Below are 17,003 nucleotides of genomic sequence, written 5' to 3'. Positions count from 1 at the left end.
TCTCTCTCTCTCTCTCTCTCTCTCTCTCTCTCTCTCTCTCTCTCTCTATTTCGAATATGTTTTTGGTTGAGCAAATACAATGCCTTGAACATACATAGCCAACTATTGAGATTGCGACTAAGCAAATATTCGCCTGGAATATTTTCAAAATTGATGCGTATCCAAGAAGAGTATTCTGTTCATTTTTTGTTTCTACATTTCAATCGATTTCACCGGCGTCGTCACTTCACTTAAATATCGTAGAATAAATTATTCATAACCCCTTCATTTCATTGCTTGTTTCTCTCCCTTCTTTCAGACCAAAATCGTTCAATTGGACAATGCCCGGGTTAAACTACAGGTATTCATTAAACCTATTATTTTTGACTCAAATTGAATTAATCTGTTAAAAATTAATTTTTTGTCCTTTCACGCTGTTTTTTTCTCCGTCAATTTTATTTTTCGCCACACAGATATGGGATACTGGTGAGTTTCTGTATGTAAATTCCATTTGCTTGGTATTAATTAACTTGTGGCTCTTTTTCGTGCGTGTTTAACAAATAGCTGGCCAGGAGAAATTCCGAAGTATAACGCACGCATACTATCGCGATGCTCATGGTACGTTTGCTTTATTTTCGTAATATAACTTTTTGAGCAGGACAAAAAGAAAGGACGACACGGAAAATCGGGGCTCTTTTTTAGTCTATAGAGAGTTGCTGTCGCGTTTCTATTGTCCAGTTATTCAAAATGCCAATCGGCTTGTTGGCGCTCGCAGTTTTCCAGAAAAATAATGAAAATTATTAAAGCGGAAGAAAAACTACGCCACCTCGAAGTGAACAATTCACTGCAGTAAAAAGCTCGTTCAAAAAACCAAATGGAGAATATTTCTCGTTACTTTCATGCAAAATCGTTTCACCTAAATGAAATATTTATTCTATTTGACCTCTAATCCAATATTTGAAGAAGAAAAAACTTCAGCCAAAATGTATTCAAATTTACAAAATTCCGTTTTGCTATCAAACAAAGTATAATGCTATTTCACTTTCTATTATTCAGCTTTGCTTTTGCTGTACGATGTGACGAATAAGACGAGTTTCGATAATATTCGTGCCTGGTTGGTTGAGATACATGAATATGCTCAAGATGATGTCGTCATTTTGTTGCTAGGTAAGTAATTCAATGAGAATGGAATTCGGAAACGAGTGAAATAGAGATAGAGAGAGAGAGAGAGAAAGAGAGAGAGGGGGGGGGAGGGAGTGAAAACAAAAACTGCTATTTGGCTTCGAATTTAAATTCATTTAAAACATCAAACGGAACAACAAATTACAATAGTATATAGGCCACAATGGCCAACAAACAATCAATAAGCATTGAAACCAAAATGGCATCGTAATTGTGTTGTTATTCGCTGTTTCATTACAGTCTATTGTACTCTCTCAATTCAAAATAATCTGATTTTATGTTTCGTTTAAGTTCGTTTTATTCTTCTACGGATTTCCAGTCCGTTCAATGCAAAAGTAGAAAAAAATGAATAACTTTTAGTGACGATTCGAATGAAAACATGCACAACAGTAGAGCTGAACTTGTATTTTGGTTGAACGCTAATCGAATTTCAACCGTAAATAAAAGCTCAGCTTACAATGCTAATATCATCAAATTCAATTCAAATTGATGAATGATAATACTACATTTCGATTTTATCACGCTAGATAAAAGTATTTCGAAACCGCATTCTCCTCTTTTTCCGCTTAAATCGTATTTATTTGTCTTCGAAGCACATTCATCAGTTGTATGTGCTCTTCATTCATGGTTATATATTTTATTGGTATTTGTTCGTATTTAGAAAATGCAATTAAGCATTGAATGTGCGTATTTTTCGTATCGAACAGGAAACAAAGCCGATTGCCCGGATCGTCAGGTGAAACGTGAAGATGGTGAACGATTGGCACGCGAATACAATGTAACATTTATGGAAACCTCTGCAAAGACTGGATTGAATGTAGACTTAGCGTTTTCAGCTGTTGCCAGGTAAACGCACACAAACACACACACACACACACACATATCTACAAATATATACAAATGAGCGATAGATCTTTTTGTTTATTTTCGAATCAATGTGATGTGTGAACATGCCAGCTTGGCATTCATTTTTGAACTTGCTTGATTCTTGAAGTTATTACAGAATTAAGCGAGTGACGCCGTTTCCAATTCGCAAACACACACATACACAAATGTTCGTCTCAGAGTGAACGAACGGTAATAGGGTATAAAAGCTTCTATAGCGTCTCGACGCATAAAATTCCTAATTAAAAACAACACCGTACTCTTAATTTGAGCCAGATTTATTCAAATATCATAAGTCAAAGACGAAGTAATAAGAAGGAATCGACTGTGTGGTCACAACCCAATGTTTTTGTTTTGTTGTTTTGCTTCTTCTTCTCCTTCTGGCTAGCCTACAGTTCATTTTCATGTTGTTGTACTTTGTTTTCTAGGAAACTGAAAAGCCGAAACATGGACGTGGATGAGGCTCGATTCAATGTACAAGATTATGTGAACGAGCAAACGGCGTCGAAAGGTCCAACTTGTCCCCCATGCAATTTGTGAGTCAATTATATGAAGCGGTCGACGGCGATGCCATTTCTAATTACAGCGAACATAATTACATCACAATCCTGGTACAAAAACATCAAAGGAACACGAAAATCTTTCTCTTCTTCTTCTTCCAAACATTTGCAGCAGACTTGAGAGTCAGCATTTATTTTTGCGGCAGATTTCAACACTGTTTTGTGCGTATGAAATATCGAATACCTTCCGAATTGTTGCAAAAAGCATGGCATTGAATATATTTTATCCATCAACTCATTTCTCTTTCGTATGGAATAAAAAGTTAGAAATTTTTTTCTTGCTAATTTAAAAGAGAAGAAATCATCGTTTCGGTTATTTTGATAAAATCAAAACGGAAACGAGATTTAATTAACAAAGAGAATAATCTAACAGAGCAAGTGAGTGAGTGATGGTGGTGTGCAAATAACATCGACGTCAAATATATTCAATGTTTGTGGATGGAGGAGAGAATAAATATATAATGCAAATCGACATACACATCAAAATGTTGATTAATAAAATGTAAATATGAATTTTGATTTTCATCAGGAATAAAGGATATATATATATATATATATATATTAGGCTGAAATACCAACAATCTTAATTAGCGCATGTAGAATTTATAAGGTAGAATATTTTAGGGTCGCTCGAAAATGACAATGTTTTCGATTTTTCGAACTCCACATTATACACTCGGATCATTCAGAGGTGAATAAAACCATATTTATGGGGCCGCAGCAAGTGTACAAAACAGTAAAACAGTAAACAGAATTTATTTGCATTTTTGACATATTCCACCAAGTTTCATACACACACACTCACACAAAAAATCTATATCAGCCAACTGTTTATTGTGAAAGTAGTCTTCGTCTGTGAAACCACACTAATTGGCGCACCTTATGAAACTGATGAAAACCTCATGTCAAATAACCAAGCGAAAAGGCATAAATTCTTGACAATATTGGATTGATTATAGCAAACATTAACCATACAAAAGGAAAATAAAACCAACAGTACACATTAGCATATCTTCATCATTCTCATGTGCAACAATTGCTTTGAAATGTATGCATACCAAATTAATTCTCACTTTTTGTTTATACTCAAAATATTTTTGAACATGTAAAAAGTTTGTTGGATATCAAACATGATATTTATAATTGACAAAAAACCAGTAGACACAGAAATTATAGTTTGTATATATTTATATATATATATGTCACTAAATAGTGACATATTATTCGTGACAGACATCGCAAAGAATGTCTGGATTTTCTATCAGCAGACAGACAACGATGCAAGCTACATGTAGCGAAAATCAATTTACACAGATCGGCACACATGAATAAACACATCGTTTGAGTATACTATCACATGTTTTATACAATTCGGTTGCTATGCCAAAGTTTTGGGAACAATTTTCAAGGATCGTGGTTTTTTTTTTGTTCTCTGTGATTTATGCTCTGCACAAGACACATTTACGACTAAAAAAAGGAAATTGAAAAATAATTCAAATATTCATCTGTCTGCATTTTGTTCGAGTTTGTGGTTTTCGTTAAATTCTTCACTTAACTCGAAATATACGAAATTTCATTTTTTTTTCTCTCTTTTATTTGATCATCGAGTTTGAGTGGCACAAAATGTTTGATGTCGTGTTGTGTCATGCCATGATGCAATGTTCGTATTCACATTGACACCAGATGTCATTCTCTTTTTATCGTTTTGCAAAGGTAATATTTACACGGCAAATGAATTGCTTCCAAGCATATTTTCGCTTCTAACATGATGGGTGATGCATGGGTCAATGTTTGCTCTCTTCGGTTCGATTCGGTTTAACAAACATTCACATTACAATATCATAGTCATTTAACATATCATTTTCTTTTAGATACAAACAAATGCGCATGGACACAACTATTTATGAATTAACGTAGCTTATCTTCTCAAATTTAGTCAAAAATTGTTTACACCGAATTTCAGTTGTTGTTATTGTTGTTATCTTCAATATTCATTTCCCATATCACATCAGCCAACGTACAAAAATTAATCTAATTGCAGAGAAATATGGAAACGAAATAAATTGAAAACAGAATGAAAAGTAAAATGAATCCAAATACATATTCAAATATTTGAGTTTATGAAAAAAAAAAAAACAAATATTTTATTAGATGCATTCCAATGGAAGTAGTGGATGCGCTCAGGCTAGAACTAAGAATTATTTATGAACGTTGCGGCAGCGGCTTTTTGTTGAATTTGAGCTGAGTTTTTATTAATGTTTTCAATAGACATTGGTGACAATAATATGATTCTTATGTGGCCAATCAAAATAAAAGCTACCGTTTTCCTTCATATTTTAAAATTAAATGTTGAAATATTGTCGAAACAAAAAAGAGAAGAAAACAGAACCAAAAAAGCTTCACATATTCCTTATGATCTGAGTATTGATCTAGAAAAAAAAAAGAAACACAAAAAACACACACATACAGATATAAATATACAAGAAAATATAAATGTTCAATCATTTACCTAGACAAGAGAATAGATATTTGATTCATAGAAAAATTGAATGAGTGAGGGCACAAATGACACATGGATTCACAATATACATATTTTGTTTAGAGATGTAACCCTTTAAAATATTTCGAATTCAAGTCTTACTTGTTCCCTCATTCAGTTGTACTTTGTTATCGTTTATAGTCGGAAAAATCAGACTAGTTTCCACAGATAACTTGAAATATGCACCCATTTTATTTAGCTCATAATCGCGTTCTACATCAGAACCGATCGCAAAACAATCACGACATTGACACTGACATTGACCTTCGGAATCAAAATCAAATTGAATGATTCAATAAAACGTTTTCATTTGAAACCAGGCACATATGTCTAAACACAATTGTTTGCTTTCTTTTTTGTATTTTGTTTGAACACGAAAGAAAAATTCATGTTAAAATATTTCATATAGAATCAACGTAGAGTAAATTGCTTATAAATACATTTATTACTATTGAACAAAGATACATACGCACAAAAGTGTGTAATTAAATTAGAAAGAAGAATCTTGAATACGATTACATCTTCTTTTCAATAAATTTATTGCAAGTATTTAGTTTGTATTTCTATTGAAATTATTGGATTTTGAACATTGCGGTGAACGAAAAAAAAAAATATTTGAAATCCTTTCGCATTCGTTTGTATCAGTTTACATATTGGTTATTAATCAAAATGATAGAAGTATATATAATTTTTATTAAATTATTGAAATTGGCAAATAAATATTAACCTTCAAACCGTAAATTGGGCACTGTGTGCCCAAAACCAACTTTGAATGCTTATATCTTAATTATTTCTTATCATAAATTAATAAAATAACTATGGTTCGATTCGTTGAACATTTGGCTACAAAAATTGCGTTAACATACCCACATACGCGCACTAACTTATCACATATGCGCGTAAACATGTGTGATACGCTATACGTAAAATGGGTGCCTGAGTGCCCATATAAATTTTTCGACAAATTGCGTATAAAAATTAATGTGGGAACTATGAAATATACATCATTGGTAAGATCTTGAACAGTACATGTAATTGGAGTTATAAAACATCAAAATCGATCATCATTTTATCAAAATATGGCCAAAAAAATTCTAACGGCCAAATATTGGCCAAATGCCGGCATATTTTGAAGTTTTATACCAAAAATGGCATCTACTTTTCAAGACCTTTCTGGTGATATACATAACTTTTTGATACAACCTGCTGTTCAAAATCTCAATTTTTGACGTCAAAATCGGCCATAGTGGAATTTGTATGCATATGTTTTTGCCTTCATTTTTGTGAAGAGATCAACATTGCAATTCCCACTTTATTGAAAAAATTTCAAGAAACTTGCTGTTGTCTTTCATATTTCGATTTAATATGACTTTTATAACATTTCAAAGTGATTTTCATACTTTTCCGATCAATAAATACTGAAATATTTACATTTAAAAACAAATTCAAGAAAGAACTGACATTTCCCATATAAAATGCATTATGGGCACTCAGGCACCGATTTTACGAACAACGTTAGAAAATACATTTTACGATTTGAAGGTTAATAAGAAAAACCAATAAGAATAGAGTGAAGACGAATGTAGGAACAAAGTAGATGAAATATGAGAATAGATAAATTAAGACCGAGAAGGTATACATAAATATATATAAATATATTGATGTAAATAAATCAAATCAATCTGTAACATTCATTTAATTTTATCATAATTTAAAGCCTTTTTACACTTTTCTAATGCTTGGATTTAGACAAAGAGGTCAAATGTTCAAACTAATACCGAAAAACAATCAAATACAGAAAGAGTATGCAAGTGCTTCCTGTATATCTGTATAAATGCAGAAGTCAGTAGATATAGAGATGGTCTTCATTTTGGTCAAAGTGTGTGCCCAAATGTGTACATTTTAACCATATGAGATGTTGCAACGCAGTTTATGAACCGTTTTTTTCTTTTCTTTCATTTAGTCGCAAAAAGATGATTGGCCTATGTATGTATGGGTATGGTTTCTGCATTATTTTCACGATTCAAAGTACAACGGATTCAAGGAGCCGTACATCATCCATTCGCACAACGTATGTGTTGACATTCGCAAATTGTGTTACACAATGTTTACAGTGAAAAGAGTTTGGCATTGACTTTGATGCCATCAATGTACATTTAAAATATCGTATACATACACAACTCTCAATCTCATCAATGATGATAACTTAACTACTTCAAAAAAAATTCTATATTTTAAATGAGCGCAACGAAGGATCAAATGGACTTTTAATTCATTATTTGATCTCTTTTTCTCCATCAACCACACTTGATTCATTCGAAAATGTACACTGAAAGTATCATTATCACATGTTTTGATCATCATTTGTTTAATAAAGAACATTGTGACTGAGTAGACTAATGGTACGATTTTGGTACGTAGAGGTATGGAGGTATGGCTGGAAAAGAGTGCAAGACTATTACATCAATTTGTATCAATTTACAATGATTAACAATAAACTATGAACTATCAATTCTCGCCTCGTCAAAAACCTGGCTCCTTTCGTAATTTTTCAGCATTTACACAAGTAGGACATGAAAACAAGAACACAGTCATACAACTAAGATGGAAATGCTTGATAGTAGTCAGATAGCAAACGGTCCAAATTTTGAAGTAAAATTTTTAAATCTGATATGAAGCATTTTACATGCAATAATAGTATCTTTCCTATACTTCCACATATGACCACATCTGTTTTCGCAGCTTTACAGGTGATTTTCAATGATATTTGAAATTGATACGCCAAACTTTTGCCAAAAAAAATTGAAAATTCGATCGGCAATCTTTAAATTAATCGTGCTCAATTTTCTTTTCTGGTTTGCATCAATCAAGCTTTTTGAAAATGTATTTGATAAAAATCAACCTGAAAATGGAACTGATGTTTCAGTACCTTATTAATGTATTATACCAACCAAATAGAGAGCATATATAGTATGAAAACCAAAGCCAATGGTGGACAATTTTAGGAACCTTCATTCTTCGGTCCAATACATATGCTTGGAACAAAAGCCAAACAATTTAACAAAAGCCGAAAATGTGCAACACAAATTAATGTTTATTGTATTGTACATATTATTGATATTGAACGCGCTTATCAACGGAAAAAGGAAGAAAAAAAAACAGAACAAAATGTATAAATACAAAACTAAATGCTCATATCTATTCAAAACGACCAACAAATTAAAAACTTCAACTGAATGACAGATTACAAAAAGATACAAAAATATGTGCAAAGTAAACAGATTTCAGACCAATTGTGAAGAGAAAAATGCAAAATACGAAATAAAAACACATCAAATGTAAAATCAAAATTGTTTATATATGAACCGCTGTATCAGTTTAATAAATTAAATTTGAATTTATTTACTTCTTATTCTGATACAAGAAAACTAAAAAATCTGATAAATATCTTGCACAAGTTTTCGGGAATCGTTTTACCAACATCAGGTGAGTCGGGATACTAAAACTAAATATGAAAATTATCACAACGATTGCTTCATATACATATTTTACATGACAACGAATGTAATTTTTTGTTATATAACGCAGGGCAGAAAAAAATATTTACGAAAAACCATCAAAATATTCATTTATTCATTTACGAAAAAACCGTGAAATATTTACGATAACATTTAAGAAAAATCATCAAAATATTTAAAATGGGCGCCAAAAGTCTCAAAATATTTACGTAAATTTTTTTTTTTTTTTTCATTGCAAAAGTTCCAAAAATCTTACTTTTTTCAAGTTATTATACGTACACATGATATTGAAACCAAAAAAAAACTTAACAAAAATCATGAATCACTTAATCAAAATTGTTGCAATATATAACAACGTGTTTTTTTAAGTTATCGAAAGAGAATGATCGTCGATTATCTTGCAACACGTTGTTGTACACGTCCGTATGCGAACGGTGCAGTGCGACTGCTTCTTCTTCTTAACTAACACATCTATACATATAAGTCGCCATATTGGTTATAATGTTCACAAATGGCACGCAATACACTGTATACATTTTCAATATGGTCGCGCCCATTGTGTACGACAGTGTGAAGAAGAAGAAGCAGTATTATAAGAAACTGTGTATGGGTTTACATAGGGATGGTTGTACATTGAGAATTTGCGTTCGACATTTTTATTATTATTATTTTTTATTATTTTATTAAACACCGCCAAGCTCTAGCTGAATATAATGTGGGTTCTGATTGAGATTTGGCCGGAAAAGAGTGCAAGACTGTTACATATTTAAAATAATAAACAATTAGTAGCAATAGGTTTCGATAACTATCAGTTCTCGCCTCGTTAAAAACCTGTCTCTTTTCGTACATCATGCGGTATTCACAATAGTAGGAACATGAAAACGAAAACAGTCATACAACCAAGATGGAAATGCTTGATATTAGTCTATAGTAAACGGTCCAGGATAACCTTTGGTAAACGTTTCCAAAGGGACAAAGGCTATGTGAAGCGTTAACTGTTACGCGTTAAATTTGGACTTTGAGACTGCAAAAGTCGTCACTTAATTTATCCGATAGATAAATTGATGAGAAGTTTTACGTCGGTTAAGGCAGATCCATGTTAATTGCAGAGTGCATTGAGTTGACATGGACCATGATTTGAAACGTAACTAGATAATTTGATGCTAAATGGTAAACAATTCAAAATTGACTTGATAGATAAGAATATTAACTCGCCAACTTCGTGGCTACAAAAAAGCACAAAATCAAAATTAAAATTTACAATAAATAATGTAAACATCACAGATAAGTATCATCTTTTCAATACACATAAAAGAATGTATGGAAAAATTCGTCAGTCTTTAAATATTGATTATGCTGTGTGATCCGTGTGAGATGAGTTGAATTCCACGTGGGTGGTTGGAACCTGGGACAGCCCCGCTCATGTTTGTTGCAATCAGAAGCAACCCAAATGGCACCCGGGCAGTATGCTTTGTCCTTGATGAATTCGTCCACTTTGGATCATAGATCGGGTTTGTTGGCAACATGAAAATCGCAATTTCATCATTATTAATGTGGGCAGTATCAAGGTGTTCTCGTGGAGAACATATACAAAAAATGAGGTTACCTGGATGAAAAATTGACTGGGTGGCCAGGTAGTCATTTGAGTTTGCATAGCGATCCAAAAGTGGTGTCCGTCATTTTGCGAACCGATGATGCAAAATTTTTCTTGGAGGTCGCTGCTGTGAAAAGTTCCGGCACCATGTTCGCCATTTTGCACATTTGAGGAATTGGAGCTTCACGCACCAACTTCATGTGCTTGTCATTGACCTTGAATTGTTCGCTGTGTCTCAATGAACGCCCATGATTAAATGAGACTTTGTCACTAACCGTTGGACAGTTAGCGTTACCGTTGATGATGTCGTAGAAAAACGGCGAAGACTAATCATGTTTAACTCTGACAATCGCTGCTCGTACGGTGTGATTGAGTATTGGTTATGTACGGATGGGTATTCTCGACGAGCGTACATAGTGAATTGGCGTTGCACGGATTCAATTTTGTCGCTGTGGATTTTGTGGAATGGAAGCCATACCATGGCGCAGTAATCGAGGTGAGATTGAACCAATGCAAAATAAAGCGACTTTAGTGTGGTAACGTCAGTGATATCGTGGCAGAAGCGTTTGACAAAGCCAAGTGCAGCCGTTGCCTTTGAAGTGACCATGTCAATATGTTTGGCAAATGATAGTTTTCTGTCAATTAGAACACCCAAGTCCTTGTGTTCAGTCACTTTGTCAAAGGTGTGGTCGCCATAGGTGTAGCTTGTATCCAAATGCTGACGTTTCTTGTAGATAGATAGCACTGCACATTTTTCGAGGTTAAGGTGCAGCAGATTCACATCACACCAATGTTTGAGTTTGTCGATGGCTTGTTGCAGTATCTCCGAATCTTGCTGAGATTTGATGATTTTGGCAATTTTGATATCGTCGGCAAACAGTAATATCATGATGTCCGGGGGCATTTGATCCATGATGTCGTTGATGAATAGCAGGAACAATGTTGGGCCAAGGTGGCTCCCCTGTGGGACACCCGACGACGCTGTAAAATCGTTCGACTCACTTGCTCCGTGCTTGACAAATTGAATACGCTTTTCCAGGTACGACTTAAGCCATGCCAGCAAGTTTTGAGGTAGATTGAATGACTTCAATTTTTCAATCAAAATTTTGTGATCAACTCGATCGAAGGCTTTCGTAAAGTCCGTGTACAGAACATCAACTTGAGCTCCAATGTTCAGGCCACTCTGGGCGTAGTACACAAACTCGGTAAGGTTTGATGCAGTAGATCGTCCTTTCATAAAGCCATGTTGGTTAGGAGAGATGCGATCACGAACAATTTCAAGCAAATTTACGTTGACGAGGTGCTCGAAGAATTTAGCGATTGTTGGTAATTTTGCTATGCACCTGTAGTTTTCAATGTCCGATCTGGCGCCCTTTTTGAATATGGGTGATACACTCGATCGTTTCCATTCGTCGGGAAAAATGCCAGATGAAAGCGACTCATTGAAGATCTTAGTCAACGGACTAGCAAGCGTCGGAGCACACTCCTTTAAAATCAAAGGATGAATACCGTCAGGTCCAACACCTTTCTTGGTATTGACCTTCGTCATTTCAGTCATGACAAAATCAAGGTCAAGCTGGAAACAAGAGGTGCTCTCAGACTGAGGTGACGGTTGATTATTTGGTGTCGTTGATGGGGAGTAATTGCTCCCGAAGAAGTCCGCAAATAAATTTGCTTGCTCTGATTCGCTGGATGTCTTGGAGTCGCCGAATCGCATGGTTTTCGGTATGTTATCAGTGCTCTTTTTAGAGTTAACATATTGCCAAAACGAAGAAGGATCACTTTTCAAGTATGATTTCATTTTGTCGACATATTGATTGTAAAGCTCGGTATTTTTTGCACTGAATTCCTCGTGCAATTCTTCGAATAGCTGCTTGTCATTGGTCAGCTTCCAGTGATCCCAGGCTTTTTTCCTTAAATTCTTGAGATGCCGAAGTTCTTTGTTTTTCCATGGGCATTTTTGGTTGTTCTTGCGGACATACGTTGGAACCGTACACTGAATAGCTTCCGCTAACACGTCATGAAGGGATGACACCTTCTCCGCAAGTGATTTGTTTGCGAATAAGTCATCAAAGTTGACGGCAGCAAAATATTCGTTCATGCGCTGATAATCAGCCCGTTTGAAGTTGAAATGCGTTTTATTCTGGTTATCGGAACCACCGTTATTCGGATGCCATTCAAATTCAATCAACAGAGGAGGGTGGTAATGGTCGATTTTATCCGTCAGTGACAGTTTAGTGGCATCGGAAATTGATGTGTTGGCATGGTCGTTTGTGAAAAATAGGTCCAACAATTTGAGGTTCCGGTTTCTTATCGAATTTATTTGCTGGAGGCCCAGGCCCATCAGGCCAGTAATAAAATCAGCAGCACATTGGGTGTGGAAATTTGAGGGAACAAGCACATTGCTATCCCCATCGTCATTTATCCACTCAACGTTTGTCAGATTAAAGTCACCAACAACTATAACAACGTCATCGGTATTCGTCGTGAGTGATTCAATGGCTGTACGATGCAAAGTGTAGATTTCGTTGGGTGAGTTTGGTGGAATGTATGCATTATAAATAAAAATGTTGTGTGTTGGCAAACTTGCTTTAATGCTCAATGTCCACGTTGTCAAATTTAATTTCTTCAGTAGAGAAGATTTCATTGTTGAGCGCAATGAGAACACCTCCACCTCGTCTAAATAATCTGTCTTTGCGGTAGACGTCGTATGTGCTATTGAAGAATTCGGCATTACGGTGGCTATGTTTGAGCCAAGTTTCAGTCAAGATGACTATGTCAAAACCGAGAGCAGCACATTTGTGAAAAAATTCATCCTGTTTGTTACCCAAGCTGCGAATGTTTTGATAATAGACACTGATGCGTGTCGCGTCGGGTGTGCGCAGCTTGGGATTTAACGGAATCGTCTGTTGCCCACGCGATGGACGAAACGGTTTTGCTGTTGCCCGGAGTTTGCTGCGTGGTATTGACGTGGGCGCTGAGCAAACGGATTGAACCGAAGGTTGCTCACATTGGGTGTCGTCGGTGCCTGTGTATAGGCGTACATTTGCTGCGAATGTATTCTGGCTCTGTTCTCGTTGCCATGCTGATGCTCCCAGTTTTTTGACTGCCGATTTGCATTAACGCGAGGTTCAGTGAAGGACGACGGAGGATTTTTTCTGTCAATGAATTCACAGGCCTTAACTGAACTCGGCCATATCGAGGGGTTAATAACACGTTCAAAGTATTGACGTGGAAAAGTCAGTTTGAACGAGATGAATTTGTAGCTTGAAATGGGCCGGTCACCACGTGTCAATCTTTTGCATTGAATCTCATTGACAATGTTAGATGTGGAGTCAATGGATCGCAATTGGTTTAAAATATCATCACAGGTGGTGTCGTTAGAGAAGCGTGAGATGTGAACGCTCTTCGTCAGTTTAGATGACAGTAGAACTGACGGAACAATTTTCTTATGTAAATTGCTGACCTGTGGTAACGGTACCGCTTTGGCGTACAAATTGCTGGCTTGAGTGCGTGAGGCATTTTTCATAATCGGTTTGCGAGCCGGAGCCTGAACCAAATTGCGCAAATTCATTGCATTCTGCCGAACTGATGGTGTCGAGACGATTTGGTCAGCAGCGTTAACAACGCGCGACATACCTGGTTCGTCGGATGATGAGAGGCACGAACGTTTTACCGTTTCATTGAGTAGGCGATCAATTCTCCGCTTACCGTGCTTTTGATTTGGGCGTGGAGTGTCCACATAAACACTCGATGTAGCATGACCCGATTCGAGAGATGGGACGATTGTAGTGTCAACGTCATCATTAATTTCATCCTCGTCCATCGGTTCCGCTGAATTTCCGTCGATCACAACATTCTCAGTGTGTACGGTATCATTGGCATTGCCAACCAAATGCAACAACCGATTTGCGTCGATTTCAATCACTTCGGCAGCACTGGTATTATGCTCATTTTGGTTGCTTGCACTTTTTTGCGGTAGGTCAGCGCTCAACACTTTGTCAATGAGAGGCACTAGCGAGCGTTTAAGGTCCGCAATAAAACTTGAACACTCGGTGCAATTGTTTATTATGCCACCCAATGTGTGTGGCTGGCAACTGACACAATACCACTGTAAACCAGTAATCTTCGCCAAATAGTTCATCAATGTTTTATTGTACGTGGTGGTGGCATCGTCTTTATTCAGACAGGCGAAATGAAATGAATTGCCACATAAGCCATAGCATGAAATGCTGTTGTCACTGGCTACCGGTTTCACACACAACGCACATTGGGCCATTTTATGGTTATGAAAACCAACAACAATAACACAGGAAAACGACGTGAATAACGAGAGCGACGTAACCAAAAATGTGCACAAATTATCACAGAGAAAAATCGACGAAATTGATGTTGACACGGTGAACTTTATATTATTGGGATACAGCAAGTCGTCACGAATAGAATCATATAAAATTTGTGACAAAACAATGTGAATAACTATTTAAAAACAATAAAATAATGTAAACAAATACGAGAGACGAAAAAAAACACAACTGTCAGCGTAGCTGTCAAACGTCATTCGTTTCACGATGTAATTGGAGCAAATTTAAAGGCATTCAATTCATCAGGTGTTAGTCCATCGATGTACTTGTTTTGTTGTGTTGCTTTTCCTGTGCTTAAAATTGTAGCAATTTCTTTCAACGTAGAAAATCCTTTGTTGCGAGCGACAACTCGATTAAACTTGGCAGTAAATTCTGGTCTTCCTCGCATATTTGTCAAATTTGCACGTACAGATTCAAATGATTCAAGCGCTTCAACAAGTGGAACACCTTGTGCTTGTAGTTTGTTGATGGATGTGATGATGCAGGAAAAATTGCTTTTTATGAATGCTAAGTCTTCCTTCAAATTTGGCATGTCGATCGTTTCCTTAGCTTTTACTATCGAATTTGCGTCCTCTTCATCTAGCTCTGCCGAAAATTCCATAATTTGATTGTAATTGTCGGCGTAGTACACAGCAGCTGCAATCCATGTACCCCATCTCCAACTCGATTGAATAGTTGCCTCAAAATGAGCTCCGATTGCAAATTGTCAAATTTTATTGAACGTATTTCATAATGTCTTTCAATCAGAATAAAACATGTCGAGTTATGAATTTGTTGGTTGTATCGCTAGCAGTATTAATTTGATAGTTGTTTACATTGGGAGCGAGTGCAACTCATGATTCCCAAAAATTCTTCTTGTAAACATAAACTCAAAATCGAAAATAAACATCTTCGTTCATTCTGTTGATATCATATGATATTGAAATTTAAGAGATTTTTTTGTGCAAACTTGACTATAAAAATGATTTTGAAACGTTGAAATTGATGAAATATTTATGAAAAACCGAAAAACTTGAAAATATTTATTCATTGAAAAAAGTAGCTGAAATATTTTAATAAATATTTTTTATTTGCGCAAATATTTTTTTCTGCCCTGTAATATAAGTCTTCTGTTTTTAATGGCTTTAAAAATGTGTGTAAATATGTTTCAATTTGCATTCCTTGGATGCTCACATTAGAACGTTTAGTTTTGTAAATACACACATTTTCATATGCATCTAAATTTTCAACGATTTCTGATTTCTCGTTGATTTTTTTCGGTTTCTTCTATCAGAAAAGAAGTAAATAATAATTACTTTTCCGTATACAACGTGTCAAGGGAAAGTATAGGAATTGGTCCCGAAAACTTTTTTCGCAAAATTAGCTTAGATCATCATAAAAACTCATGTAACGCGTAGAAAACCACTTATTGAGACACTTTTCCGTTCGTGTGCCGTCGTTGTCGTTGTCGTTGTCGTCGTTGGTGTTTGTTAACAAGATAACTCAAAAAATAATTGAGATAATCAAAATCTGGAAATGCCAAAAGTTTTGTATCCGAAAAACTTAGTTTAAGTTCGAAGATGAGCCATTTTCGATTTGACCCTGGGGTACTTGTCCTAAGAAAAATCTCAAAAAATTGACACTTTTGTATGGGAGGTACCTGTAAATCGACTCCGATTGGCTTCAAACTTTCTGGGATTGCATTTTTTGGGAGAAAAAATAAGATTCTGAAAGTTTGAAACCAATCGGAATCGATTTACGGGTACCCCCCATATAAATTTTTTGAAATTTTGACTAAAATTACCGATTTTTGGACAATTTTGTATGGGAGGTACCCGTTAATCGATTCTGATTGGCTTCAAACTTTCTGAAGTTTTATTTTTTGGAGAAAAAATAAGATTCTGGAAGTTTTATGTTGATCGCATTTGTGGAAGTTTGATTTTTTGTCCTCAATTTTTGTCGAAATTTTCTTGGAAAAAATTAAGGGCCAAAAACCAAACTTCTGCAAATGCGATCAACATGAAACTTTCAGAATCTTATTTTTTCTCCAAAAAATGAAACCTCAGAAAGTTTAAAGCTAATCAGGTATGGTTTACGGGTACTTCTCATACAAAATTGCCGAAGTTTTAGTTAAAGTGACCGATTTTTCACTTTATTTTTATTATTGTATTTTCACTGCCCTTATTTCAAGAAAATTCACGAAAAATAACCAAAAGTACCTACGGACAACGCAGGCCAACGGTACGGAAAAGTTCGGGATTACCAATGTAATTCTTTTTATTTTGATTAAATTCTAATAATGTATGAATTTTTTTCTTCTAAAAGATGAAATTTTTTTTCTTTAGGTCTACACTGAGTCAGAGAATAAATTCTTTATCGGCGTTCGTATAAAATATAAATAAT

The 17,003-nt window shown here is 35.3% G+C and overlaps 1 protein-coding gene across 1 annotated transcript in view; it reads left to right on the top strand.

Annotated features, from left to right (window-relative positions):
- The window catches only part of LOC129577618 (ras-related protein Rab-26), an 18,580-nt gene extending 12,908 nt beyond the window's left edge, over nt 1-5,672 (top strand). The window contains exons 5-10 of the mRNA XM_055465013.1: nt 299-340; nt 453-465; nt 544-597; nt 1,036-1,146; nt 1,869-2,007; nt 2,475-5,672. Of these exons, the coding sequence (XP_055320988.1) occupies nt 299-340; nt 453-465; nt 544-597; nt 1,036-1,146; nt 1,869-2,007; nt 2,475-2,586 (471 nt within the window). The 3' untranslated portion in view covers nt 2,587-5,672. The remainder of the gene's footprint in view (nt 1-298; nt 341-452; nt 466-543; nt 598-1,035; nt 1,147-1,868; nt 2,008-2,474) is intronic.
- Nucleotides 5,673-17,003: the final 11,331 nt, after the last annotated feature.

This window comes from Sitodiplosis mosellana, unplaced genomic scaffold (genome assembly GCF_009176505.1).
Source record: "Sitodiplosis mosellana isolate CC-2019 unplaced genomic scaffold, AAFC_SMos_1.0 Smas_scaffold_6197, whole genome shotgun sequence".
Taxonomy (NCBI): Eukaryota; Metazoa; Arthropoda; class Insecta; order Diptera; family Cecidomyiidae; genus Sitodiplosis; species Sitodiplosis mosellana.
Note: the sequence above shows the minus strand (reverse complement) of the source record. Positions and strands in the feature narration are given on the sequence as shown.